General features: G+C 31.5%; 2 protein-coding genes across 6 annotated transcripts in view; one reads left to right on the forward strand and one right to left on the reverse strand.

The window, feature by feature from the left end:
- The window catches only part of LOC130442541 (ATP-citrate synthase), a 52,629-nt gene extending 31,348 nt beyond the window's left edge, over positions 1 to 21,281 (forward strand). For 2 of the 4 annotated variants that reach the window (XM_056776735.1, XM_056776726.1), the window contains exons 4-15: positions 1,163 to 1,406; positions 3,251 to 3,430; positions 3,559 to 3,828; positions 4,327 to 4,538; positions 10,466 to 10,519; positions 12,378 to 12,819; positions 12,899 to 13,112; positions 15,653 to 15,780; positions 16,882 to 17,025; positions 17,088 to 17,273; positions 17,340 to 17,630; positions 20,347 to 21,281. In XM_056776735.1, the coding sequence (XP_056632713.1) occupies positions 1,163 to 1,406; positions 3,251 to 3,430; positions 3,559 to 3,828; positions 4,327 to 4,538; positions 10,466 to 10,519; positions 12,378 to 12,819; positions 12,899 to 13,112; positions 15,653 to 15,780; positions 16,882 to 17,025; positions 17,088 to 17,273; positions 17,340 to 17,630; positions 20,347 to 20,801 (2,820 nt within the window). In that variant the 3' untranslated portion in view covers positions 20,802 to 21,281. The remainder of the gene's footprint in view (positions 1 to 1,162; positions 1,407 to 3,250; positions 3,431 to 3,558; positions 3,829 to 4,326; positions 4,539 to 10,465; positions 10,520 to 12,377; positions 12,820 to 12,898; positions 13,113 to 15,652; positions 15,781 to 16,881; positions 17,026 to 17,087; positions 17,274 to 17,339; positions 17,631 to 20,346) is intronic. The other 2 variants (XM_056776745.1, XM_056776754.1) reach the window with 1 other exon arrangement.
- A 2,427-nt stretch (positions 21,282 to 23,708) lies between these two features.
- On the reverse strand, positions 23,709 to 26,563 carry LOC130443419 (nucleolar protein 11). Of its 2 annotated transcripts, none has more exons than XM_056778028.1 (4): positions 26,087 to 26,563; positions 25,871 to 26,035; positions 25,484 to 25,811; positions 23,709 to 24,811 (listed from the first exon to the last, which is right to left on the reverse strand). In XM_056778028.1, exons 1-4 carry the CDS (start codon positions 26,213 to 26,215, stop codon positions 23,745 to 23,747), a joined length of 1,689 nt encoding a protein of 562 aa, XP_056634006.1. In that variant the 5' UTR covers positions 26,216 to 26,563; the 3' UTR covers positions 23,709 to 23,744. The 2 variants fall into 2 exon arrangements, with proteins under 2 accessions (XP_056634006.1, XP_056634016.1); XM_056778038.1 differs by having other exon boundaries at positions 23,714 to 24,811; positions 25,550 to 25,811; positions 26,087 to 26,305.
- Between the last annotated feature and the right edge of the window lie 61 nt (positions 26,564 to 26,624).

A 26,624-nucleotide genomic window follows, 5' to 3' on the forward strand; every position in this document is an offset into this window, starting at 1 on the left:
GGTGACCGGTCTTCGCGCAACGCTTCCAGAGGGCCACTATCCGCCTCACCGAAGTGACATATTCAGACGAAGGGCAATGTGGTGATTAGATAAACCTTCTTGATGTGAGGCCACTATTCTTGCTCGATCAAATCATATCTTCATATTACCCGGAATTTTCAACAAAATTTAAATGGAATCACTGTCTAGTTAAATCGTTAAATGAGATTTCTTTTAGAAGAATTCATATATTTACGGACGAAAATAATGTTTTCTTACGATATTGTTCTTATTTTTATGACAAAGTGCCACAAAATTTAGAAACAAAAAATGGGCTAAAGACATAGGAAAATAAGGGGAGCCAAGACTTTTGGAAATGAGTGTAGTCGTTGATGATTCAGAGCAGTGTTTGGCCATGTTTACACAAAATAAATCAGATTTTTTGGGTCGATATGTGACGATGGATGAAACATGGATCCATCAGTTTATTCCGTAATCAAAACGATCATCATCTGAGTGGACTGCAGCCGGTGAACCACGTCCTAAGCGTCCAAAGGCACAACAGTCAGCTGGGAAAGTTATGGCTTCAGTTTTTTGGGATGCGTATGGAATATTGTTCATCGACTATCTTCAAAACGGAGAGACAATCAATAGCGAAAACTAGCCCCAAGTGTCTACTGTCTATTCGCTGATCTCAAAAAAATGTACGTCGCTAAGAAATTCATCCCAAATAAATAATCAATTGCTGAAACAGAAGTGTATTTTGGGGCAAAATGTAAATCCTTCTACAAGCACGACATCGAGAATTTAGTAGAGATGCGGTGGAATGATTGTAGTGCTGTTCAAAGAGATTATATTGATGAATAAAATCGATTTTTGGCAAGAAATGTGTTTTCTTAGTTAGTGACATGATGACTTATTGAGTGATGGTCACGTTAGGTCTTACAAAATATGTAGGTTCATCATCCTGTTGAAACCAGATGTGTCTATTTGGGATATTAGTACATACAATACATTCCATTGAGGGTTGATTCCCTACAGTATCTGCTTAAAAACACACTTTTATAGACGTTTTTAAAAAGAAAAAAATATTAAGAATATTACAAATTATATATTTATTATGTTTATATTGATGATTTAAACCAAAAGAAAACTAAAGTTTTTATTTGCTTTCGTTTTTCAGGTACTGCTAGGACAAGTGCCCGAAAATAAAAAACAAATGATCGCTAATTTCATAGAAAATCTATACAAGTTGTATGTGGGATTATACTTTACCTATCTAGAAATAAATCCACTAGTTGTGACAGAAAAGGAGATTTTCATTTTGGATTTAGCTGCGAAATTGGACGCTACCGCTGATTTCATTTGCAAACCGCAATGGGGAGAAATCGATTACCCACCTCCATTTGGAAGAGATGCTTTTCCAGGTGAAGTCTTTATGAAGTATATTTTTGTTACCATTTGACTTATACTTCCTTTATATTGAAATCTTTTTTCCTTACTCTTTCTCTCCTGTAATTTGACGTATTCATTTCTTCCTCTATCAACTTTTCTTTTTTGAAATTTCCATCGTTAATCGGCCAAATTAGATTGTCACACTATATTTAACTTCTTAGTTGTTATGTTTATATGGAACTTTCTAATCAAAATTTCACCGTCTTTTAATTAACATATTGACTTGAAATTTCGCACACTTTCTCGCTTTTGGTGTCAATACTTAATTGGATAAAAAATATGCTGAAATATAAAACGAGTGTAATACGACTGTAGTTCAAATATAAACCGGAATTTTTGAAAAATCGCGCGAAAAAGCTAGTATCGTAAATGTTGCTGCACTGGATGCCAGACGGGTTTGTTCAGAAGCGTAGAGAACACTCTCGTATGTGGTTAGGAACTTACCAAGGCACATTGCAGATAATACTTTTAACTGGAAGAGCTGTATCATTTGCATTTTTGAACCGCTTGCTTCCCAGATTTGATCTTCTTATATCCATACATACAGTTTATAATATAATAAAATAAGAATTACTCAGCGACCCATGGAGAGGTTCATGTTAGGAGTGACATTACGAGATAAAATCCGAAACAAAGAATTACTTTGAAGAACAAAAGTTCGGATGCAATTGAAAAAGCCATGCATATAAAATGGAACTGGACTGGCAAGATTATCAAATAATAAATGGTTAGGATGGTGTTCCAGAAAGGAAGCATACAGAAACACGAGACCACCATCGAAGCGATGAGACGATGGACGGACAATTTGAGAAGGAAATCTTCCAGCAGGATTCAAGGCCAAGACCAATCAAAACGGTCTAAGTTAAAAGAGGCTGTCCGACAGTGAACGAGACAGGCTGCTAAATGATGCTGGTGATGTCTAGGTTAAGGGAGGAGTTGCGGTTCATAAACCACTACGTCTCTCAGATGATAGTGTCAACTTATAATCTTTTTGTAATGTTTTTCCACGTAAGTCTAGACAGGTTTTTACACTTACAGTTGGCACAATTCGTTATCTGAATATGAAAGTTGTGAGAGAGCTGTTAACTTTGAATCCTCATTGCTTAAACCATGCTTGATGTCCATGGAAGTGATGTTGCAATAACTGGTAGAATAGGTCACGAACTTCTTAAAAAGCCATGATGACAGTATCATTGGTAAAAGTTGTGATGTTATGATTTGTATTGATATACAAAAATTGCCATGAGAAACACGTGGAAATTATTTTGAGATATTTAGGTTCACCATTTTGAAACTATAAAATTCATACAGCAATTTTCAAAATAATATTGATTGAAAGAATACTACAGACAATACAAAAGCATTTCATTGGCAGAAATTGAAACTGATGTCTTATCCACTCTTCAATGGCCGATTTCATGTATATAAAATGGGTGAAAACATTTTGAATCTCTAGGGCGCCACAAATTACGTAGTTAGATATCTAAGGTGTGAATCGTAGATGTATAGATTCTACTTCCTCATTTTATGGTATCGATCATCTTAATGCCGTTTATTCTCTTGGAATATGGCTAGCGCTTTGTGCGCCTACAAATCCCTTTATTGGGATGGATTATCCCCTGCTTCTTCTTGTTACAGTTTTTTGTTAGTCCTGGCTTTGTTTATCAGCTATATATTCTTGAAGATTAATTGCAACAAGAATTACTCCAAACATTTTTTCTTGATTTTTTTCATTCTGTTATACTGTAGTTGTTTATTATCTCCCATTAATAATATTACATCTTTTCTCCATAAACATCTATTAATTTAATTTCAGAGGAAGCATACATTGCCGATCTGGATGCAAAGTCAGGGGCTAGTCTTAAACTCACTATTTTAAACAAATCTGGAAAAATCTGGACGATGGTAGCCGGAGGTGGAGCATCAGTTATTTACAGTGATACCATTTGTGATTTAGGAGGAGCCAGCGAATTAGCTAATTATGGAGAATATTCAGGTTGGTAATGCAACAAATATTTTAAATTTACATAGGAAAGGATTCACCTCAACATCAGATAATCCTAGCTGGGTACCGACAAGAAAAAAATCGAATAAGACGCGCAATTAAAAAAATTATTTTATTAGGTGCCCCCACTGAACAACAAACGTACGAATATGCCAAAACTATTTTGTCCCTGATGACCCAAGAAAAACACCCGCAAGGAAAAGTTTTAATTACTGGAGGAGGTATCGCCAATTTTACCAATGTAGCAGCTACTTTCCGAGGTATTATTACAGCATTGGTCCAGTTCAGAGAAAGATTAATCGAACACAAAATCTCTATATTTGTAAGAAGAGCCGGACCCAATTATCAAGAAGGTTTAAGAAGGATGAGAGAAGTTGGACAAACACTAGGTAAGTATAACAAAAAATTAGTTTTCTTCAATTTTCTACTTATAAAACCTTTTTATCTATATTTTATGATAATTTGTCTTGATTTTAGGTCTTCTTTAAATGAAATGTCTTTTAAAAATGTATAAAATGTTGATGTTTCCATCTAAAATCTAGACAAATCATAATAAAAAATTGTTATAGTAGTAATTAAAAAAAAAATGTAACTAAAAATGCTTCCTTCCAAAATTATGATAATTGTTCCATTAAGTCTATAAAATACATACAAATTTTATAAATTAATATTTTTTGTTATTTACTGATTGCTTACAGTAAAAAATGTGCTATAATCACTTGCGCCGAGAGTGCGGCGTCTTTTTTAATTATCATATTGTTTTTAATATCAAAATAATGTCTTTTGAACTCTGCTGTTTTCACTTTGTAGGGATTACGAAAAGCAGTGTTAATGCTTGGAATAGAGAAATTTAAATAGAAATAATCAAGTCACTTGTTATTTTTTAGGTATTCCTTTATACGTATTCGGTCCAGAAACCCACATGACCGCCATTTGTGGTATGGCTTTGGGTACAAGACCAATCCCGCCGGAAAATCAAGTGGAAACGGCAACGGCAAATTTCGCCTTACCGAGCGGCGAAAAAGAACCGAACAAACAACGACTCTCATCCGAAAGTAAAGATACCCCCAAATCTTCAGCATCCACTAGAAACGCTGTGGTAAGTTTTTTGTTTTCTTAGTTTTTATCTGGACGCTTGGGGCTTGGGAATTTTCTGCTACTGTTTGAATATAAGTTTGTGATTAATAGCGCACGATTTACTAATTCTTTCAATATATTTGTTTTTGTTTTGGTAGTTAGTGGATTGTAAATTGTTTTTGGCTTCTCAGACGCTATGCATCTAATTGTTCTACCTCCAAAATATGTAGACTCCTTCCAAATGAGGCTAACTTTCTGGTTGTTTGTCCCACTTCCCAAGATGTTGACACGGTTCCTTCGAGGTACCTAAATATTTAGCTGGAATTGGCAGGACAATCGCAAAGTAAATGCTCTACTCTCTTTCTATGACTTGCTCCAGAATCTCCAGTTGTCTCTGCCTTGTTTTAAGGTGCTATTTGATGAAGCAGTGACCTGGCAGAAGACTAATCACCAGAAATTCTTTTGGATTGTCTCAAGCTTGGAGTGTTTCTCCGTTAAGACTCCATCTGATCCTTAAGCCAACTATTCAGTTCGTTATTTATATTGGACATTGGTTATAAGAGAGAATGTAAATGTGCTATCTAGCGATATTTCTATTCTAGACTCACTTGAGCACATATGTTTATTGCTAGTAGCTCTGCCTGGTCCAAAAATGACTGATACAACTCCTTGCACTGGGCTCGAACCATCTATATATATATATATATATATATATATATATATATATATATATATATATATATATATATATATATATATATATATATATATATATATATATATATATATATATATATATATATATATATATATATATATATATATATATATATATATATATATATATATATATATATATATATATATATATATATATATATATATATATATATATATATATATAGATGCATCTCATAGATGCATTTCGAGCCTGCGGAAGACTTTTTTGGTACCATAATTGGCGATCATTGATTACCACTTTGAATGGGACAACCATGTTCATGATGGTATGTATTTAGTAGGGTTATTTGAAAGATTGCATATTTTTTCAACTGAACTGAACAACTCATGTGTGCAAAAACTGCTAGCAATCCAAAGAAGTATGGTCATTGATTATTCAGAACTAAGAATCTACGTTTGATCATGTCTTTTAGCTAGGTACTCGTCTGTTTATTGCCGGACAAGCTTATGTAGTAGCACCTAGCCACGTAGGCTCCTTAGACGGTATGCAGGTAGAAGAACTTGATTATTCAAGCATTCGATAAAATGATAGGATTGCGAATTGCGATTGCTATTAACAAAATAAGATGTAAAGAAATGGTATTAAGTTTTTCGTTAATAACTCAAAAAAGATCATTTAATCAATTTAGACGAAAACTCATTTAAGAGGAAGAAATTTCCGATAAAATATGCGAGCGCCGCCCCTAAAGAGGGTTCATTACATAAAATAATTATTTCAAAGCATAAAATTTCATTTAAAAAATTTGTAGGATCTTTCAAAACTTGAAAACATCCAGCTCCGTTAGAAAAAAAGTTTTATCACTATTTTTCAAAAAGTTAATTAACTGTTAACTAACAAATTTTCTCCTAATTTCCGTTGGTATAAATAGTGGGATAAAACGTATAACGTATACACTTGTGTATTTTGGAGTTGAGTTTTTTGTATTTGACATCAGTTAACGTGAAAACTATTACAGTTACAGATCCGAGATTTATTTTATTCAATTTTTCAGGTCAAAATACGTATAGACCAATCAAATTTACATGACAATTTCAGACCCGAGACATTCAATATGGCTTCCTATTATTGGTGGATCAGGAATCCGGATGAAATATATCGCTCACTATAACTCGCTTACGAAGATTTTTTGGAAGTTTTGTTATAGCAATTTTTTTTCTTATGTTTATCTATATCCCAAGAGATTGGAGTGCTATTCCGAAACACCCTGTATATCCAAAGGGCTCCACGAAATTTCAAATATACATCATAAGACCCTGCAATAAATGTTCATAAAAATTTATTAACATTCTAAAACTTTTACAAAATTATATTTCCAAAAATGTTGTGAAATTTTTTTCTCAATTAATATTTAACTATGCCTGTTAAACAATGGCAGTAATCACAAATTTATAGGCCAACTATTTATAACTTTTACTTCATTATTCATGCCAACGGGGATTAGAACGAATTTGTTAGTTAACAATTGAATAACTTTTTAAAAAATGGCGATAAAACTTTTTTCCAACGGGGCTCGATTCTTCAAGTAATAAGAAGATGCTGGAATTTTTTCAAATTTTTAAAAAGACATTTAATTTTATTTGTTGAACTCTCTTTAGCGAAGGCTCGCGATGCTGTAACATCATATTAAATTTATAAATAATAGAGATAGAGTTCCAGGAGTTGGGAGTTTTTTGTAGGAAATTTCCTCCTCTTTAATGATCTTTTTTTCAAAATGACCAAATTGTTAATATTTTGGGACTATCTTATTTTATTAATAACAAATGCAATTTTTACTTGCACCAAAATCTTTGAAAACATCTTTTTGCAGGTGATTCCAAGTCGAATTACCTATCGCTCATATTTTTAGGAACTTCATCTCTATTTTTCACGTTTTTGAATTTGTTAAACGGACGCAGCAATTTTCAATATATTTGATCCTAGGTATTTTTTTTTTAACTTCTTTTAAGTTAGATTTAACAAAAACTTTGTCAAAAAATGATTTAGTTAGAAAATATATCACATTTTTATTACAAATATTTATTTGTAAAATCAAAACTCACAATATGGATCACTGAGGATATAGATAAAATAAAATTGAAACTATCTTGATCGATTACAATTTCAATCTCAATGGCCACTCGTAAACGATTAAAAAGATATACGAGTATGTGATTCATATTAATACTATTTTTCAAATTATTACTGTCTCATTCATAGAACCTTGATGCCAGAAGGATGTTCTCATGGCATTCGCCTATAGTTAAGATTATATTAATTCTTTCTTGAAGAGAATATTATTTCATCTTTTAAAATGTTACTTCAAATTATTATCGTTTAAGTAAAAACTGAAAAACTTAGATTATCTCCCTAAACTAAAAATATAACTAAAATGACCGGCTTAGACATAAATAACGATTTTGCTAATAATGGCAAATCTGTCAAAAATTGATACCAGGCGAGTGAACGAACAGTTTTTTAATATAGAATTTTGAGTCCAAACCCAAAAATATAAATTTATCCCATACAAGACCACTACCACTTTCGAATATACCACCTCGGTTAAAAATTTTACTTCAATCTGATATTTCCCTCTGCAAATTCAATAAGGAAGAAACCAGTGCAATCGACTTTTTCTGAACCGCTGAGAAGAGAAAAGTGCAACATAGTCCTATAGACAGATGCCTCAAAGACCGAAGCTGTAGTTGGATGCTCTGTAACATCACTAGAAAGACACATCGGATCATATAAAATCTCTTTTTTCTGTAGTCTTCACACTGATGAACTATTCGCAATATTACAAGCGTTTAAACATGCCCAACAGCATCTTTATCTCCCTCTAAGCTTTTGATACCGTCTGCCAGGGGTTTTGTACAGTTGGTATATTCAATTAGAAACTGTAATTCAATTTTCTTAAAAACCGACAATCCTAGTTTTTTTAAGGTTTCATTTTAAGTTTCCTGAACCTTCTTCAAAAGATTTATAATACATTTATAATATTAATCCCACCTTGTTGGACATGGATTTACCGAAGATTTCCCGGTAGTTTCAAAATATATTTCAAACGCTTTGGGAGACCTGGAATATAAATTCCAAATTGCTTGGCATTTAATCATAGTTGCATCATGCAACTTTTTATATGAAATATTATATTTTGAAATCTTGCCTGAATAATGTCATGAGAGGTAATTAAATGCAATGTGTGAGTGGCTAGGTAGTTGATATGTTTCTTCAGGTTTCTGAGATTCAGGAAATTCCTTTTAGAGGAATGTCTCATCATCACCGTCATGTTCATTTTTCTACATCGGAATATGAAGAAAAAATTCCATTAGTAGCGTCCACTCTCAAATCAGCTTTTCAATAAATTTTAAATGCTTTTAACATATTTGAGCCATTATCAGTTACAGTTTTTGTTATTTTTGGTACCCTCAAATGATACTCTCGTATGTATGTCAATGATCAGTTCTGCCACTTTTTTAAATCTATGGGTTCCTTCAAATCTTGTACAAGCAAGAGTAAACTATTTCTTTCAAATGTGTGAGGATTGATCCAATCCATACCTTGATAACTTTTCTTTGATTATGACCAAACATCTGCTGTCGTACACACATAATGAAAAGTTTTTAATTTTATTTTTAGATTTTCCCTATATTCTGCGCACTTATCAGCAATTCTTATATGTGCGACGGCACATACATTTTGCTTGTTTTTGAGCACCTTCAATTAGAGTACTAAATGATTTATTTCCGATAATAGATATTGGTGACATTTATTAATTATGAAATCTATAACAAACTTGTCTAAATTAATTAACACTGGCAAAGTAGTTAAACGAGTACTTTGTATCAGTTTTTTTCATCAGTGTGGTACCACATTTTTTCTTTTTGGAGGTTTTGGTTTGAGATTTTAAATTTTCATACTCTGTCAATAAATACCATGACCTTTTATCTGAAAAAAAATTAATATCATTATACATTCACACATACACAACCAGAACTAGCTATTGCAGTTTGTTTATTTATATACACCTATGTAACAAATAAAAAATATCAAATTTGATTACTTTACTCACTTGTATATGACTTAAAAAATTTATAGTTGAAATGTTTTAGAGCATTTCTTGCAAACAGCCGATATATTATTACTCTCACTTCCAGCATCCTTTTCTATATCTTTAAAACAATGCTTCATTATCAATGGTAAAGAATTAATAGAATTATCATCTCTAAAACAAAAAAGAAAATATGGGGATTAAGAAAAAAATAACATGTGTGCATTTTACAGTTATAGATAAATTATCAATTGAAGTATTTAACAATCGTTATTTGGCTTGATATAAAAACATAGGTAATTGTTTATAAATTGGATTTGGTGGGTAGAGAGTAGCTAATGCAAAATAACATAATCACTTGAGATATAATCATTCATTTTGTGTACTTATATGTTTTCAAGTTTAGTTCACTAAGAAGATGGTATTACCAAGTAATTTATTTAGTAGGTTAGGTTTGATTACCGGTTAACCGAATTTATGATAAGCTTGCAAAAAAAACTTGAAAAAGTTTAATAATTATTTGGTTTAGTTATTATTTTATTGGAAAACAAGATAACTTCATTAAAATTGTGAAAAGAGATCATTAGTATAGATTAGTACTATTTTTGGCCTGCACAGATTAGTACTTTTTGTGGCCTGACAAGAAAACAGTTCAATTCAGTGTTGCCGCAGTGAGACAAAAAAGTACCATTTTTCATTACATCAATTATTAATTCTTTGATGTTTACAAATCTTAGCAAAAAGTATTTGTACAAAATAAGTCCTAAAACGTATTTCATATAAAATATAAATGTTTTTCTAAAAAAAGTATTTAAATACAAAATGGAAATAGATATTTTGTATTTTGCATTTCAAATACTGTTATTTTTAAAATGTCACATCTTTGCAAAAATGAATAGTCAACAAATAAACATGAAGACAACGATATACAACACTCTGATTTAAAGGTTATAATGTAATTGAACATTTAGAATAAGTAAATAACAATAACAAACTTTTATAAAACGCTAGAATTTTGTTTATCAGAATAATCAATTTTAATTAAAAAAAAAATTAACTATTTCTCACCATTGTATATTTGCATGAGATTTTTTAAATGTTTGTTGTACTAATAGCTGTAAATAACGCTAACAATTCAGTAAATTGTGACATAAAAAAATTGTTGTTTGATTTGTTAAAGGGAAATTTACCAAACAGCCTACTCTCATCATCATCATCACCACGACAAGCGGAGGTAACCATCAAACAGATTTCTCATAAGTTCTGAATTGTATCTGAAAAAAACAAACAATATGTCGATGTTCTCTAAAGTCACTTTGTTTTCTTCTTCGTAAGTTTTATTTATAATAAAATGTGATATATGTTTTGTACAATATAGGAATTTCTTGTAGGATTTTGTTCTAATATAAACATTTTGGAAATTTAGAAAAAAAGGTATTTTCCATCGCGCTTTTTTAGACACAATGATATAACTATTAAATGGTTATTCCTTACCAGTTACAAGAAAAATCAAATTGGAAAATGTCATGTCCGTAATTGTTTTTATATTGTTAGTCTATTTCAACACTATTTAACATCATTCGTGTAAGGTAGATACAAGTATTATGACGTAGCAATGGGAAGTTCTCTAAGCCAGGTTTTAGCGAATTTTTCCATGGAGAAATTCATGGAACAAGCCTTGAACAATAGTTCCTAAAAGCTAAGAATTTGGTTCAGATCATCTGGAGTCGTGGATCAAATAAAAAGCTCTAAAAATTTTTAGAAGAAAGAAAGAATAAAGAATAGAAGAAGGACTTCTAAATGGATATGGATATTACGAAATACAAAAATCGTCCACAGCAACAGCTCCGGTCACTCCAACCGTCGCTAATATATAACAACTTGGACTTGGCTATCTGAATCAATCGGAGGAGCAAGCAACATTGGAAATTGTCAACTAGACTACTTGCTTAGACACTTCAAGTAGTTAACTGATGCACCTAAATTTTTGGGCAGCTAAAATCGAACGTGATCGTATCATCTTGACTGTTTGGCACGACTAAAAACTGCAACAACCAGCGATATCATCGAAAAAGTTTAACAAATGCTTCTAAACAACCTTTGGTTAAGAAGATAGGAAAATACTATCAACGTATAAAATGAATGCATTTCCCACATATTGGTATCAAACCGTATTGCGATGAAAACTTATTGAAGCGTTTTATGCAAAATGAGTCGAATTTTTTGCGTCGATTCATAGCTCTAGATTAAACCTAGTTCCACCAAACTCCCCTGAAAAGAAATAACAGTCACAACAGTAGATTGTAAAGGGCGAATTTGCTCCGAAAACGGCAAAGACGGTTACATCGGTCAGAAAAGTGATGCGACCCTATTTTGGTATAGTCATTTGTGTTTATCGACTACCTTCAATCTCCAGGACAATACACTTAAGTGACCGCGATGGCTAATCTGGACTCCAGCGAATTTTCCTTTTTCCTTCTCTCAAAGTTTCATTTACATCATACGTAAACGCCTATTTTAAGAAGGAAGACGGCAATTATTATTTGGCAATGTTAAAAAAAACCATCGCATGTAGACTTAGGAAACTAAGTTGAAAAATAAAAAGGAACATGGGGAAACGTCTTGTTCCTTTGTTATGTCGCATAGTTTTCAAACAACCCTTGTATCTGCCTACCCATACAATACAAATATTATTCATTACATTACAAAAATTTTAAAAAATGTTATGATTATATTTGTGTCATTTTTTTTTCTTGTCACAATATTTTGGATTCCAAAGTGGTGCACAAGTTTTTTGCTGACGTTTTTAACGATGCAGCTTTATATTATACAGCCCAATATTAAAAAAGTGAAACACTTATTTCCGTACAAACACTTAAAATACAAAGCCACAACAAATCTTCAACGTACAGTAAATTCTTAAAAACAATTCAAAATAGAAAATAATTCATTTTAAACTTATCATAATCATTTGTTATGTCTTGTTGGCTTTTGCTTGTAATTGTTAGAGAACAACTTCATATTATTATTTTTCCTATTAAAATTGATTTGGATATGAATTTTATGAAAAAAATCTATTTCTTTTCCAATAGGGAGATGGAAAGGTACTACCAATGTTCACCAATACTACAAAAGCAATAATTTGGGGTATGCAAAATCGCGCTGTTCAAAGTATGCTCGATTTCGATTTCGTTTGCAACCGAAACGCTCCTAGCGTAGTAGCCATCATTTATCCATTCACCGGTGACCACAAACAGAAATTCTATTGGGGACACAAAGAAATTCTTATACCAGTTTATAAACAAATGAAAGATGCCATGACAAAACACGCCGATGCCGACGTACTCGTTAATTTTGCTTCACTTCGTTCGGCCTATTCGAGTACCGTCGAAACTATGGAATATCCACAAATTAGAACTATTGCAATAATCGCCGAAGGAATTCCGGAAAATTACACCAGGAAATTGATTAAACTGGCTGATGAAAAGAAAGTTTCTATCATTGGACCGGCCACTGTAGGAGGGCTCAAACCGGGTAAGTATCAATAATTTTATATATTCATATATTTTTTGTTGTTAATAAAATTCCCATTAATTTTTGTTAAAAACAATAGGGTGCTTCAAGATCGGTAATACTGGTGGTATGATGGATAACATTCTACATTCCAAATTGTATAGACCCGGTAGTGTAGCTTACGTATCCAGATCCGGTGGTATGTCTAATGAGTTGAACAACATCGTATCCAAAGCAACAGATGGTGTTTACGAAGGTGTAGCTATTGGTGGAGACAGATATCCGGGAACCACCTTCATGGATCACATTATGAGGTATATTTACTGATATGTTTTAATATTTAATATCTTACCTTACGCTGGTTATTGGCATCCTCCACAATTCTCCGCTACCTTTCGTTGCATATCAGATCATATGAGATTTAAAGAATATACTTATTTTGCTTATGGTTACACTGATTCTGTGATTTGTAACTAGAAACAAATGACATTGTTTAAATGAAAAGTGTACTATATAGCTTTGTTTATAAAATATATCAAATTTTTTATGTTTCGACATATTGAGGTTTTTATAAAATGAAATTCAACAATAGATCAATAGATCAACGTCAATATCAAAATAAAAATCTAATGTTAACCTCACTTAATAATTTTTTTTCCTCAGTTATCATCAAAAATTAATAGAAACTTACAATTGAATTCATAAAATAGAATTCCAAATATCACTCAAATTAGGGTCAAATTGGGTCTTTTCGTTTCTATGTATATGTATACCATTTTCACCAATTTACCAATTATTTTGTTCTTCTATTTGACTCTGTTTTAAGAATTTTTGAAATTTTTATAATTGAATGTATGTTTGATATTCAATGGCTTTTTAATACAATGTTATTGTGGATTTTTTTATCTATTTTCCAAATATTCAGATATTTGTCCTATGTAAACATTGTCATAGAAGAGAGGACAAACCAACTGAAAACTAACAAATACAGTTTTAAATCAGTATCGACCTTTAACTATATAGGAATAACGTTGGGACAAACAACCAGAGACAGGATAAAGAAAAAGATACAAAAAGGCTATCAAGCCTATGGAAGAAACAAAAACCTATTAAAAATCATAACCAAACAAAACAAAATAAAAATATACAAAACCCTAATAAGACCAGTAATCACATATCCGATGGAAACAACTGTAATCAACAAAAAAAGAAGAACTTATAATAACCGAGAGAAATATAATGAGAACTTTAACAGGTCTAAACAAAACATAAAGGGAGCAAGGAGAGCAAAGAAAAACGAGAAATAGAGAAAGAGCTGGGAAACGAAAATATAGTGAGATACATAAAAGCAAAAAGACTCAACTGGGCTGGGCATATAATGAAAAGAAAACCCACTGATCAAAAGAATAACGCAATGGATCCTATTCTGGCCCAAGAGATGAGGCAGGCCGAGAAATAATTGGAGAAACGAAATAGAAGAAGACATAAGAGCACTTTATATAGAGAACTACCGAAACCGAAAAAAAATGGAAAATAATAACAAAAGCAGCCAAGACAAACGATAAACTATAAAGAAAACAAAAATAGAAAACAAGGAGTTCTCCACCCCAAAAAAGGATTTTAAAGCGCTAAAAGCGATAGGCATAATCTAAAGGATTGAAAGGCTTGATGATGATGATGAAGATGAAACAACGTCATAATAATTACAAGGTACTTAATGAACAATTTTACTTCTTTTGTTTTTAGGTGGTATAGATTTATAACATTAGATTTTATTAAAGCAAATAGTAAATTTAACACTTTGTTTTTTATATTTACCAAATTCTATTTTATATCGTTTACCTGCTGACCCGGCAAACATTGTTTTGCCATATAAATGATATCTAGGAAATATTTTTCTAATTCAATAAAAATAACTAATTCATTATAAGTGTGTAAGGATGTAATTACAATCGTAAACATTGTAGGCAATGAAAGTATGCTTTATTTATGTTAATAAATTATTCTTCATTAAAGTAACGAATATATTTCAAATTACAATTCTTGATAGCTATCTAAATATCAAAAATAGTTATATTTTTACTATTATTATATGCGAGAACATGCCACATACAGTTGTCCAATAACCACATTGGAATGAGCGTCACATTCAACATTAGGCTCATACTGGAATGCTAGTGGAAGAAATAAATTTGATGTAAATGTTCGAAGATTTTGTTGGCTTTGTCGGTCAATTCCTCTACGTCTGTTGACTATGAATCTGCGCGTTTCTCTTCGTTCTAATTGTCTCTATTGATTTCGTACCTAAGAGATGTAATTTGGCGGAATAAATATATGACTAACAGGAGCAGAATATACAAGACCTGTGTGAGACAAGTAATGACATACCCGATAGAGACCAGAGCAGAAAACACCATAACTAAGTGGCTTTTAAGAATTACTGAAATGCGAACGCTAAAATCAATAGCGGAACATGCATTATTTGACCACAAAAGAAATGATGAAATAAGAGAGACATGTGACATTTAGGATGTAGTGAGATGGAATGGAGAGACCACATGTCACATGACCGGTCGACAAAGATTGCAAAGGAAGAAAAATCGAATATATACCGACCACCTACAAGATGATGGTATGAAAGCTGGTCTTTATCATCCCAGTTGCAGCTAGGCAACAATCGATGCAAACACAGGACTAAATAAAGGATGGTCGTAGAAAGGTGAAAATTTAGAAGTTTATGTATTTTCTAATGCCACATTATAAAAAAATAAAAATGTTAGGGTGGACAATACTTACACTTAGAAGTATCAACTTCTCTCGTCGTAATAACTAAAAATGTTTGGTTATCTTACAGATATCAAGCAGATGATAACATTAAAATGATCATTTTACTTGGAGAAGTAGGAGGCACAGAAGAATATCAAGTCTGCCAAGCTTTGGAATCCAAAAAGATCACTAAACCATTAGTAGCTTGGTGTATAGGTACGTTTTTTGTTTGATATAATAACAGTTGCTCTGTTTTCAATCGTATCTATATGATTGTGGTGTACATTCTTTAATTGTCTTGTTTAATGGAAACTATGTTTCATTGGGGTGGTCCAACTTTGATTAGGATTGTTTCCTATTTGTTGGAGTATATTCCTACTTTGATTGGAGCTGTTTCTTACAAGTATTGAGGTTGTTGTTTGTTTTATTTTGCTATCCTATTTAATTAAGATTGTTTTCTGAGCCATTAAGTGGTCCTGTTTAATTAGAATCGTTTCTGTTTTGATTGTTTATGTTTGGGTGTTTCTACTTAGATTGGAACTATTTCATGGTTAAGAGAGGATACTTCCACTTTGATTGGCATCATGTTATGCTTAAATGAGCTAGTCCTTTTAATGGAAACTATGTTTTATTAAGAATAGGAATAGGATTTTTTCCTACTTGTTGGAATCTACTCCTACTTTGGTGCTCTTTCTAGCAAGTGTTGTTTGTTTTTATTAAACTTGTATTAAGCTGTTTATGTTTAAGTGCTCATACTCTAATTGGAACTATTTACTCCTTAATTGAGGTTATGTACATTTTGATTGGCACTGCTTAGTGCTTATATGTATTGCTCTGTTTAATGGAAACTCTGTTCTATTGAGATGGTCCAACTTTTGTTAGGATTGTTATCTGCTTAAATAAACTGATCTATTTAATTAGAATTGCTGCTATTTGTTTGGAGTGTTCCTCTTTTGTTTAGAGCTGATTCCTGTTTAATTATAACTATTAGTTATTGTTGTATAGACTATTATTATTTTATTCTGACTTTGAATCATTAGGACTGCTCCTGCTAACTGGACCTTTTCTCTCTACCAGTGTTATTTATTTATTTCTTCAGTCTATTTTGTCATTGTCAAATTTTTTAGGTTTCAGTTAAAAACTTCTGGTACTGTTCCTTTGGTTGCCTATTTATATTCATATATTTCCTCAATTTACATTTTATTTTAGTTAAAAACCATTTTTATACTATGGATCAAATTGGTATGGTTACATCCATGCCAGAATAATAACTTTTATTATGTCTATTGCTCCCACAAATTGATGATGCTTCTTTAGGTACGTGTGCTGGTATGTTCACATCGGAAGTTCAATTTGGACACGCAGGGTCATGTGCAAATTCTAATCTAGAAACTGCTACTGCCAAAAATGAAGCGCTGAAAAATGCCGGTGCTTACGTACCAGATTCATTCGATTACTTAGGTAATATATTTCAATAGATTTCTTTTTTGCTTTTAATGCATAACAATTTTCAATATTTACAGGTGATATAATCTCTAAGGTATATGAACAACTTGTGAAACAACATGTTATAATACCAGCTCCAGAAGTACCTCCTCCGACGGTTCCGATGGACTACAGCTGGGCTAGAGAACTAGGTCTTATTAGAAAACCTGCTAGCTTCATGACATCTATTTGTGACGAAAGGGGACAAGAACTGATTTATGCAGGTAAAAATCTAAATGGAATGATAAGGACAAAATTAAAAAACAATTAAAACGTTGTTTCTTTTTTAGGCATGCCAATTTCGGACGTACTTCAAAAGAACGTCGGTATCGGAGGTGTTATATCACTTCTTTGGTTCCAAAGATGTTTACCACCGTATGTATGTAAATTCTTCGAGATGTGCTTGATGGTTACCGCCGATCATGGACCGGCAGTATCAGGAGCGCACAATACGATAGTATGCGCCCGTGCCGGCAAAGATTTAGTTTCGAGTTTGGTGTCGGGTTTATTGACGATTGGTGATAGATTCGGTGGAGCGTTAGATGGTGCAGCTAAGACTTTCAGCGAAGCTTATGATAAAGGTTGGTTTGAACATAAACAATCAAAATTTTTTTATTGTTCATACTAGACGTTTCAGTTCAATCAGAAACAAAAAATTTTTTTATCAATAGATATATATTAAAAAAAAGTATCAATAGAAAGGACAAGGTCTCATAGAGTCAAAAAGATAACATTTTATTAATTGCTGAATCGTTGTATTCGTATGTCCTTCAGATTAGTTCTAGAATGTTGATAGAACGCTCCAGAATATTTGATAGCTACGTAATCATGTAACGAAAACTTGAGATAAAAAGAATCTAATATATCTAAATAACCAAAAAGAATTAGTAGGGGTAATATTTTGAAAGAGACAGTAGAATGAAAATCAATAAGAAACAATCGAAATCTATGGATTTGGGAAAAAGAAGAAAAAAGAATACAGAGCACAAATAATGATCATTAGATAAGCCTAAGAATTAAAGAGAGGATATCAAGTGAAAGAAATAACAAGATACTAAAACATAAATTAAAGACAAAAATTTACAAGACTTGATAACACAAACCACACTGATAATCTAAAAAGGAAGTATAACTGCGCAGAATAGCGAAGAACATATTTTTGAGCGAATCTTAGAAAATCGAGCCAGACAATAACAGCGTTGCATCTTGGCTTAGAAAGAACTTCCTTGTGAAATATCCAGTATTCTGCGTTACAGTATGAAAATCCTGAATTTTTGAAAAATATATGGTCTTCAGGCAAACCACCTAACCTAACTTAACCACCTTTTTAATCGATTTCTGAGCTTTACCAGACCACATGAGGTTCAAGAAGTTTCTTTACAATTTGCGATAGTGAGTGTCTGGTTTTAGGACATGGAATCATTGGTCTATACTTTATCGAAAAGAATGGTAGGCGAGTGACCCTTAATCAAGAGAGGTATTATCCCTGTTCTACGTCAATTCTGTCGTGCAAGTAATTTGGCATTTCGAGACCAATTTTTCCAGCAGGCCGGGGTAACTTATCATACTGCCGCAGTTCGACAATTTATTCAGGAACATTTTCCAAGCAGATTCTGTCGTTTTTAAACGGGTACTACACACGATCAATGGATTAAAAATGCCTTCTTCGCAGATCTAACATGTAATGAAGTGGCAATAATATGTATTTCTTAAAACAATAAAATAATTACAAGTTCAGTACTGTTTATTTCGAGCTATACTGTATAAGTGATACTGAAATGGGGTGAACAATTAATATTGAATTGGACTCCTCTAACTTTTCAACAGAACGAAATTAAAAGTAAAGAAAATGGTGAAAAAGCTGGGAACACCCTTCGAAATAATTAAATTAATAAAAACAAAATAACCTTACCTAATCATCCCTAAATACGATTCTCCAAAGTAATATAAATTTCTCTAAACAATAAAAAAAGCATCAGAAAATAATAAATTTATTTAAAAAAAGTAATCAAATTGGTATTAACAGTGTATGCAAGATTTGGAAAAAGAAGATATGTGGAAAGTGTAGTGAAATAAAAATACAGGAGTAGCCACGACCAATGAAAAATGAATGTTGAATCAAAAATAAATGAGAATTGAGTCACTTTTCAAAAAAGGAATATGAAGATATTTGTTGCGTTGAGGTCAAAATCTCTATTCATATTCTCTCTGAGTGTAGAACTTCGGAGTATTACATCTGGGAACACTTAAATTAGAATATAAATATCTTTGACACATCCTGAACTTTCCGAAAAGAATGGGATTAATAGATCAGCTGTGAATATTGAGCATCTTTAGTTCCGTAGCAAGAAAAGGAGGCTCTCAGTCTATATGACACCTGAATTACAACATAGAATGTATTTCATAGTTTCTTCCTCCAATGAAGAGAACTAACACTGCTGTTAACTGCATCAATTTTATTTGCCTATTGAGCTTAAAATGATGTATTCACATTGTGTAGATGAAAATATATAGAAATGTTTCATGCACTTAAAAATAACTTTAAAAAAAAACTCTATTTTCTACACAATGACAAAAAATGGAATTTTTTTACAATTTTGTTAATTATAACTTTGCATAAAATGAGTCAAAAGAACGACAATGACAATTTGTACGAGAATTTATAATTTTATTATGCTGATGTCGCATCTTCGCATCATTTTGACGTGACGTTCACATTTCTATATAAATAGTCTAATTTCATAGTCGTTTATTGTCAAAAATATTTTTTTTATTCAAATGTGCCACATTCTTTTAGGCTGTTATGAGATTGGTAGGTGAATTACCGCAGAAGTACTTTTCTTTTCTGCCTCAAATTTACTTGCATGTTCCCTTTGGTACAGTATATCAATGTGTTCCACAATTCACTCATCATAACCTCACAAATGCTTGGAAAAACTGAAATGTAGACAAATTGATAAACGAATATTTCATTTTTAACTTAACAACACAACCACGAACCTATTAAAAACATTATTATAATGTAAAGAAATTTTTTTTTCATAATTGAAACTTTACTTTCTTTAAATCGATGTAGTATGACAATCATTTGTTGTAGCCGATGTTGTAGAAGTACGCTAAAGTTTTAAAATGCAAAAAGATAACTTTCAGATTTTATATACATTCACATTCGAATAAAAAATAATGTATAACACTTGGACAGTTGTGAGTTGTTTCCACTTTACTACTTTTGATCCTTGTATCATAAACTACTATCCTATATTTTTCTTTTTAATGATAGATTGCGTTTTATTTCAGGAATGCATCCAGCTGAATTCGTTAACCACATGCGTAACAAAGGGGAATTAATCATGGGTATCGGCCATAGGGTAAAATCTATAAACAACCCCGATCAACGTGTAAAAATAGTTAAAGAATTCGTAATGGCTAATTTCCCAGCAACCCCTCTTCTTCAATACGCTCTTGAAGTAGAAAAGATCACGACTAGTAAAAAACCCAATCTCATTCTCAACGTTGATGGAGTCATCGCTTGCACTTTCGTCGATATGTTGAGAAACTGCGGTAGTTTCACTAGAGAAGAAGCACAAGAATATATTGATATTGGTTCAATCAACTCATTATTCGTTCTTGGAAGGTCTATCGGTTTCATAGGGCACTATATGGACCAAAAGAGGCTAAAACAAGGATTATACAGGCACCCATGGGATGATATTTCATACGTTCTTCCGGAACAATATAATAATGATAATTAAAAAAAATGCATTTAATAATTTTTAAATATATTTGGTCTATAATGACGTTGATACACTTACCCCTACAGCACTATACGTTGAAAATATTTGTGTCTAAAGCACTTGAAAATGAGATCCCAAAATTATGTGATTAATTTATTTCTAAATCAAATGTTATAAATAAAAGGATTTAATTTTTTTTTTCTCAAAAATATCTGTTTCGACTAGTTTTCGGTTTCTTAGTTTGTTACACAAACATTGATTATTGCGAAATTTGTATAGTGCGTATTAACAATTAAGTTAAAGTGTTTTCATGTTATTTTTTGAAAAATTTGTTATTTATTTTTTTATAAATTTGTTTATCAATTTGCATTTATGTAAATACTAAAATGTTTGTGATTTCCAATATTGGACAGATATTCCAAATCACATTAAATTTTCTATATTTTTTGTTCCCGAGGTTTATATTTAAAATGGCCATTAAAATAATATAAGAGTAAACGAGTTTAATTTTTTTTCCAACCCAATATTTGGAATTTTATATGTATACCTAGAAAAAATAAGGTGAAATTTTAAATTTCACTTTCGAAACTTTATTTTCAAAAACTTTAGTAACCAAATTTACATAAATTACATAATCAAATCCAAGCCAGAATTAATAACCAATAACAATAACAAAAAATATAAAAGAGGTACGCACTAATCTACGCTAGAGCGAATGAACGGGATTTTCTTAAATAGATCGCTAGAAAACAACGAAGTAAACTAAGCGAGCACCTGTTTTAGTACCAATCCCACCTCGATAATAAAACGATACTCAAAAGCTGAAAAAAATCATACATATCAATGGAACCTATGCAATCGGCGAATATAATAAAGGTATAGGGGATACTGATTTGATGGACGAGAATATCAATCGATACGGGCTGAGTATTCGTTCAAAAAAATGGTGGTGGTGCATATTCACCAAGTTAATCGACGTTTCCATTATGTAACTTTACAGAAAAACTGGAAGAGCAGGGATGTAACTGAACTCTATTCAATTTAACCAGGTATGGAACTTCCCCTAAATCTGCGAGAAGACCTAGTATCTCACTTAACAGGGAGATACATCAGATACGATAGACTCGACCACAATCTGCGTATTCCACATAAAAAAATAAAATAGAAGCAGGTGAAGGATGCTGCTTTATGAGAGCAATGTGTAGAAAGTGCGATGTAGGACTTTGTTTAGCAGCCCGATTTTTCATATGAAAAGCTAAGTTTGCTATTCTGTACTTATTTTTGCCTAACGTTGCCATTTGGTTTTTTAAAAAAATAAACGTCCACGAAGAAATAAAATGTACTTTTTGTATTAGTAGTTTTTCAACATGTTGGTAAAAAACTACTTAAAGTTGACAAAAAGCGAAAAAAAATTTCTCGTAGGTTGAAAGGACTATACGTGAACATCTCAACTATCTTCGATCAACTTTCGAAAACTATTTCCCCAACAGATGCAATATATCCATCTCAAACAACTGGATACTTGATCCATGTCAAGGTAAGTTCAAAAATCTCTCTAAATATACTGGAAGAAAAAAAAAACTCATTCAGTTATCTTGTGACAGTTCTATAGAAGAAATTTTTGAAGATCAATCTTTAATTGACTTCTGGCTCAGAATACAAAATTAATATCCTGTTTTGAAGTTCTATTACCATTTTGCACGACATATCTATGTAATAAAGGACTTTTAACATATATTTAGCTGAAAGAAAAATACAGAAACAGGTTAAATGCAGAGCCTGATCTGAAATTGTCACATATTAAGCTTAACTTTGAATTGCTGTGTTCTATCATAAAGCCACAAATATCCCGTTAAGAGTTTTTAAATTTATCTTTTTTACAACTTTTATAGCAATCATTTTAGTCTTGATAATGTTTTATCTAAATGTTTCATGGTTAATATAATCAATTATTCTGCAAAAACAATTTTATTGCTTTTTTTTACCTGTCATTAACGTCTACATAGGGGGTTTGTCAAATTTTTTTGGAGCTTTCTTTAGGTTCGCGAGGAAAAAAAGGTTGGGAAACAATCATCTACAGGATTTACCCATTTTTGTTCAAACTATGTAAAGAAACTGATAAAAATCTTGAAAAAGTGAAGTATTTGCTTTTTTTAATTAGGGTTGTATATGAGATAAAAGTATTAAATTTTTCAGTATTGAGAAGCCTAACAAATAATAGTACTCTAAAGTGGAAAAGTATAGATTATCTCCTAAAGTGGTTAGCTAAGCTAAAAATTGTTATATTCCACTACCTACTAATCCTGAAACTTTTGTTTTTGAGAAATTTCCGAAACAAAGAAAAGAGGAAATACTTAAATCTTAACCTAAAGGGGTCACATCGGATAATCCTCGTTCAGCATCTTTAAGCCGGACTCAAGCAGGCAATCTTACAATGGGTATAAGGTAACATCCGTTAGAATTATTGAAGACTGAAAACAATACATAATTTTCCTATTGAAAAGTGTTTTATATATGGGTATGTTTATTATTTATATAAGTAGGTAAGTATATGCTGTACATCGAAATTTAAGAGTTTTAACATAAATCGCGGACTATAACTGTATTTATTGTATATATGAGATTTGTTGATCTTTTTATTAGGCGCTTTTATATTATAATTTCATTATGAAAGTGCCTGACAAAAAACTGATGCATTCGCTTTAGTGAGTATTCATAATTAAATGTTGAAAAAGAATTAAAGTTTGAAAAAATATATATAACGAAGCTAGAGAGGTTTTCTTCTTATTCTGCATTAGGTCCTTTGCATATATGATTACACAGTTATCAATTATTCTGGAATATTTTTAATAGTTCGAAAATACAGCACGTGATAGGAAGAGGAAGTGGATAGATGTGGTAATTTTTTCATTGTATATTAAAGTATAAACTTGTGACTTCTGGCATTGTTTATTGAGAAAATCAGTATAAACTTATTTGTTCAACAGTATACCTCAAATTAGTGATACTCGTACACCTATTTGTAATTTTCTTATTCTTAAAACTAATTAACAACGGCTCGAGTGATTTCAAATCTTCTAAAGCATCTAAATAATCCTTCACTAACTTATTTATTTCATTGAGCGTTTCAAGGAATATTTTATCATTGGACAAGACTATTTTTTGGTAATTGGAATCTATTAAAACTGTAACCCATTCCAAACATTTTGCGTGAGTTTCCACACAACTTAAACCTGGCAACTGCTTGTCATTCGCCCATAGACATTGAATAGATTTCAACAGGGACAAAATTTTAGTAGTAGAAATATTTGATCGTAAATATGGAAGTATCAGTACTTCACTGAAAGGTCTGACTAATGCAGTTTTAAGAAGTTTGTCTTTTTTGGAAATATCTAGAACAAAATCTAAAATAGAGACTAAGAATTTTTCTGGTACATCAACAAAGTTCCGCATTATCAGAAATAATAAGTTCGTATCTTCTTGTTTGAAAACTTCAGGTAGTAGTTCTTCCAATATGGCATGTTCAGAATACCCTTGCTTCACAAACTGTTCCAATGTATTTTTCAAATTTTCCGGAAGGTGTGTTTTGAATACTCTTTTATCCCAAGAAGCTACTTCAAACTCATGTATTATCTTAATATCAGGATCGAGATTACTTTGTGATTCTTTGTGACTTCCAACCAGAGCTGCTAATTGTTCAGTTTCTAAATGAAATGGTATAACAGCTAAATTTTGTCCAACAGGAACAAATAGATTATTTTCATGTTTCCAAATTTTACTATTTGCTGAAAACAGTTTAAAAGTTTGTCTCGATTGGGTAACTTTAAATTGAACGTTGTATATCGCTAGTACAGCACCTTCTTCATTACTATTGGCCCCAAACAATGCAATGTAATTCTCATCCAAAGATTTCATTGCAATAAAATGTTTTGGGGATATGCAATCAATAACAGTGAATAGTTCTCCCATGTTGTCTTCTTCCAAGCTGGACTCATCCAATAGTCGAGAATATATGCTGCCATCAGACCCTAAAAATTCACAAAACAATTATTTTACCGATCAAACTAGCACTACATTCACAATCACAATTATAGTGTGATGATCATCAGGAATTTCAACTTAATATGATTATTGCACAAAAAGTTTCATTATAGCAACATTTGCAAGATATAATTTTGAAAAGATTCTAACTTGTTTTCAAGATAGTAATATTTGTAATGATTTAAAGAGCTTAACAGAAAAGATTTGATTACGAATGGCACAAGGAAATAAGTATAAAATGTGGTATTCCCTCCCGAAGCATTACTATCAACTCTTGGACTCCTAAATATCAAAAACAGTAATTATTAAATGCAAGAAGCTTATTTCTGTAGATAGATAACAAATTTGTCATATTTTTTTATTTTGCCAGGAAATAATTTTAATCTTAAATAACTCGTCATAAATCATACGCAAAACTTATTGATATAATTTTGTTTTGTTTCACAAGAACTATATGAAAAACATCTTGCCACTCCTATGGCGACATATGAGTATAAAGGGTAAACATATTGTGATATATATACATTGGCATATGAGCATAACGGTAAAACACATCTTACCACTCCTATGATTGTAAATGGTAAACATATTGTGGGAGCTATACAGTGGCATACGGTATTCAGACACAAACCTATGCCCAAAAATTACTAGATACTCACATATAGTTAATAAATAAACAATATCTCCTATAACATGATAGGTAAATCCTTTTACAATTAAATCACCTCTCTCCAGTTTAATCTTCTCATATTTATAATTTTCTTCATATTTAGTCCAATAAAAAATATTTCCACTAATGAGACTAACATAGATAAAATGATTCACTTCTTGGCATAGAACATGGTCGATCTGGTTTATTTCTATTTCATTTGTGAGTAAAGATTTCCTATCTTCCACAGCCTGATCGAGCTTATGAATTGAGCCATTTTGAAATAGTATGAAGCAATTATCATTTGACTTCAACAATGTGTGTATTTGTTTTGAGAACTAAAAAATTCATTTGATTTAGGTAAATAATTACTTTGCATTTGCCAGGAAAAATTAACTTTGTATTTTTTTAACTTATCCAAATTATCCTCGTTCACATCCCAAAACTTCACATGAGTTCCATTGAATACGGCAACATATTTAGCTTTTTCTTTGTGGTATATAACTGGCGAACTGAATTTTTCCTTTGATCTCCAAAATGTTATTTGTTTTTGATCCGATACCTAAAAGACAAAAGTACGTAAAATCAAGAGAAAAAAACAAATAACACTTACTCGATATCTGCTAACACTGTTTCTACCTAATGATACAATAATAATCCCTTCTTCATTATCTTCTGAGACATATATACTTTTGGCATCTATAATTGGACATAAACTAAAAAATGCACCTAGTTTTGCCATTTTAGTTAAAAGAAGTATAATCTAACAAAGTTCAAAATAAACCAACATGTTTTCATAACTACAAATAAACTCTACTTCTTTTTTATCGATTTCTTCTTTTTGTCTATGTAAATTAGAAATCTTGAACTATAGAGTCTATTTTATAATTCAGAGAAATAACACATCTGAAGAAATTACTAAAAACTTAATAAAATATTCAATATGAAAAGGACCGTTCATCTTCATTAAATTCTAGCTAAAACACTATCGGGTATTCTAATTAAAATGAATCTTAGCAATTATTATTGCAATATTCCATGTACAATACCACAAATTAGGTCCTGTTCTCTTGGATATCATCTAACAGACTACGTGTAGACTCACATTAACAGATTTTATTAGTTGGTAATACACCGTCTAAGTCGTGTAA

The sequence above is a fragment of the Diorhabda sublineata genome, chromosome 1, assembly GCF_026230105.1.
Source record: "Diorhabda sublineata isolate icDioSubl1.1 chromosome 1, icDioSubl1.1, whole genome shotgun sequence".
Taxonomy (NCBI): Eukaryota; Metazoa; Arthropoda; class Insecta; order Coleoptera; family Chrysomelidae; genus Diorhabda; species Diorhabda sublineata.

Coding starts and splice junctions, on each gene's coding strand:
- LOC130443419 (XM_056778028.1), bottom strand. CDS start 26,215: ATGGCAAAACTAGGTGCATTTTTTAGTTTATGTCCAATTATAGATGCC. Junction 26,036..26,086: donor ACAGTGTTAGCAGATATCGA/GTAAGTGTTATT, acceptor TTTGTCTTTTAG/GTATCGGATCAAAAACAAAT. Junction 24,812..25,483: donor TGTTTATTTATTAACTATAT/GTGAGTATCTAG, acceptor GTGAATTTTTAG/GGTCTGATGGCAGCATATAT.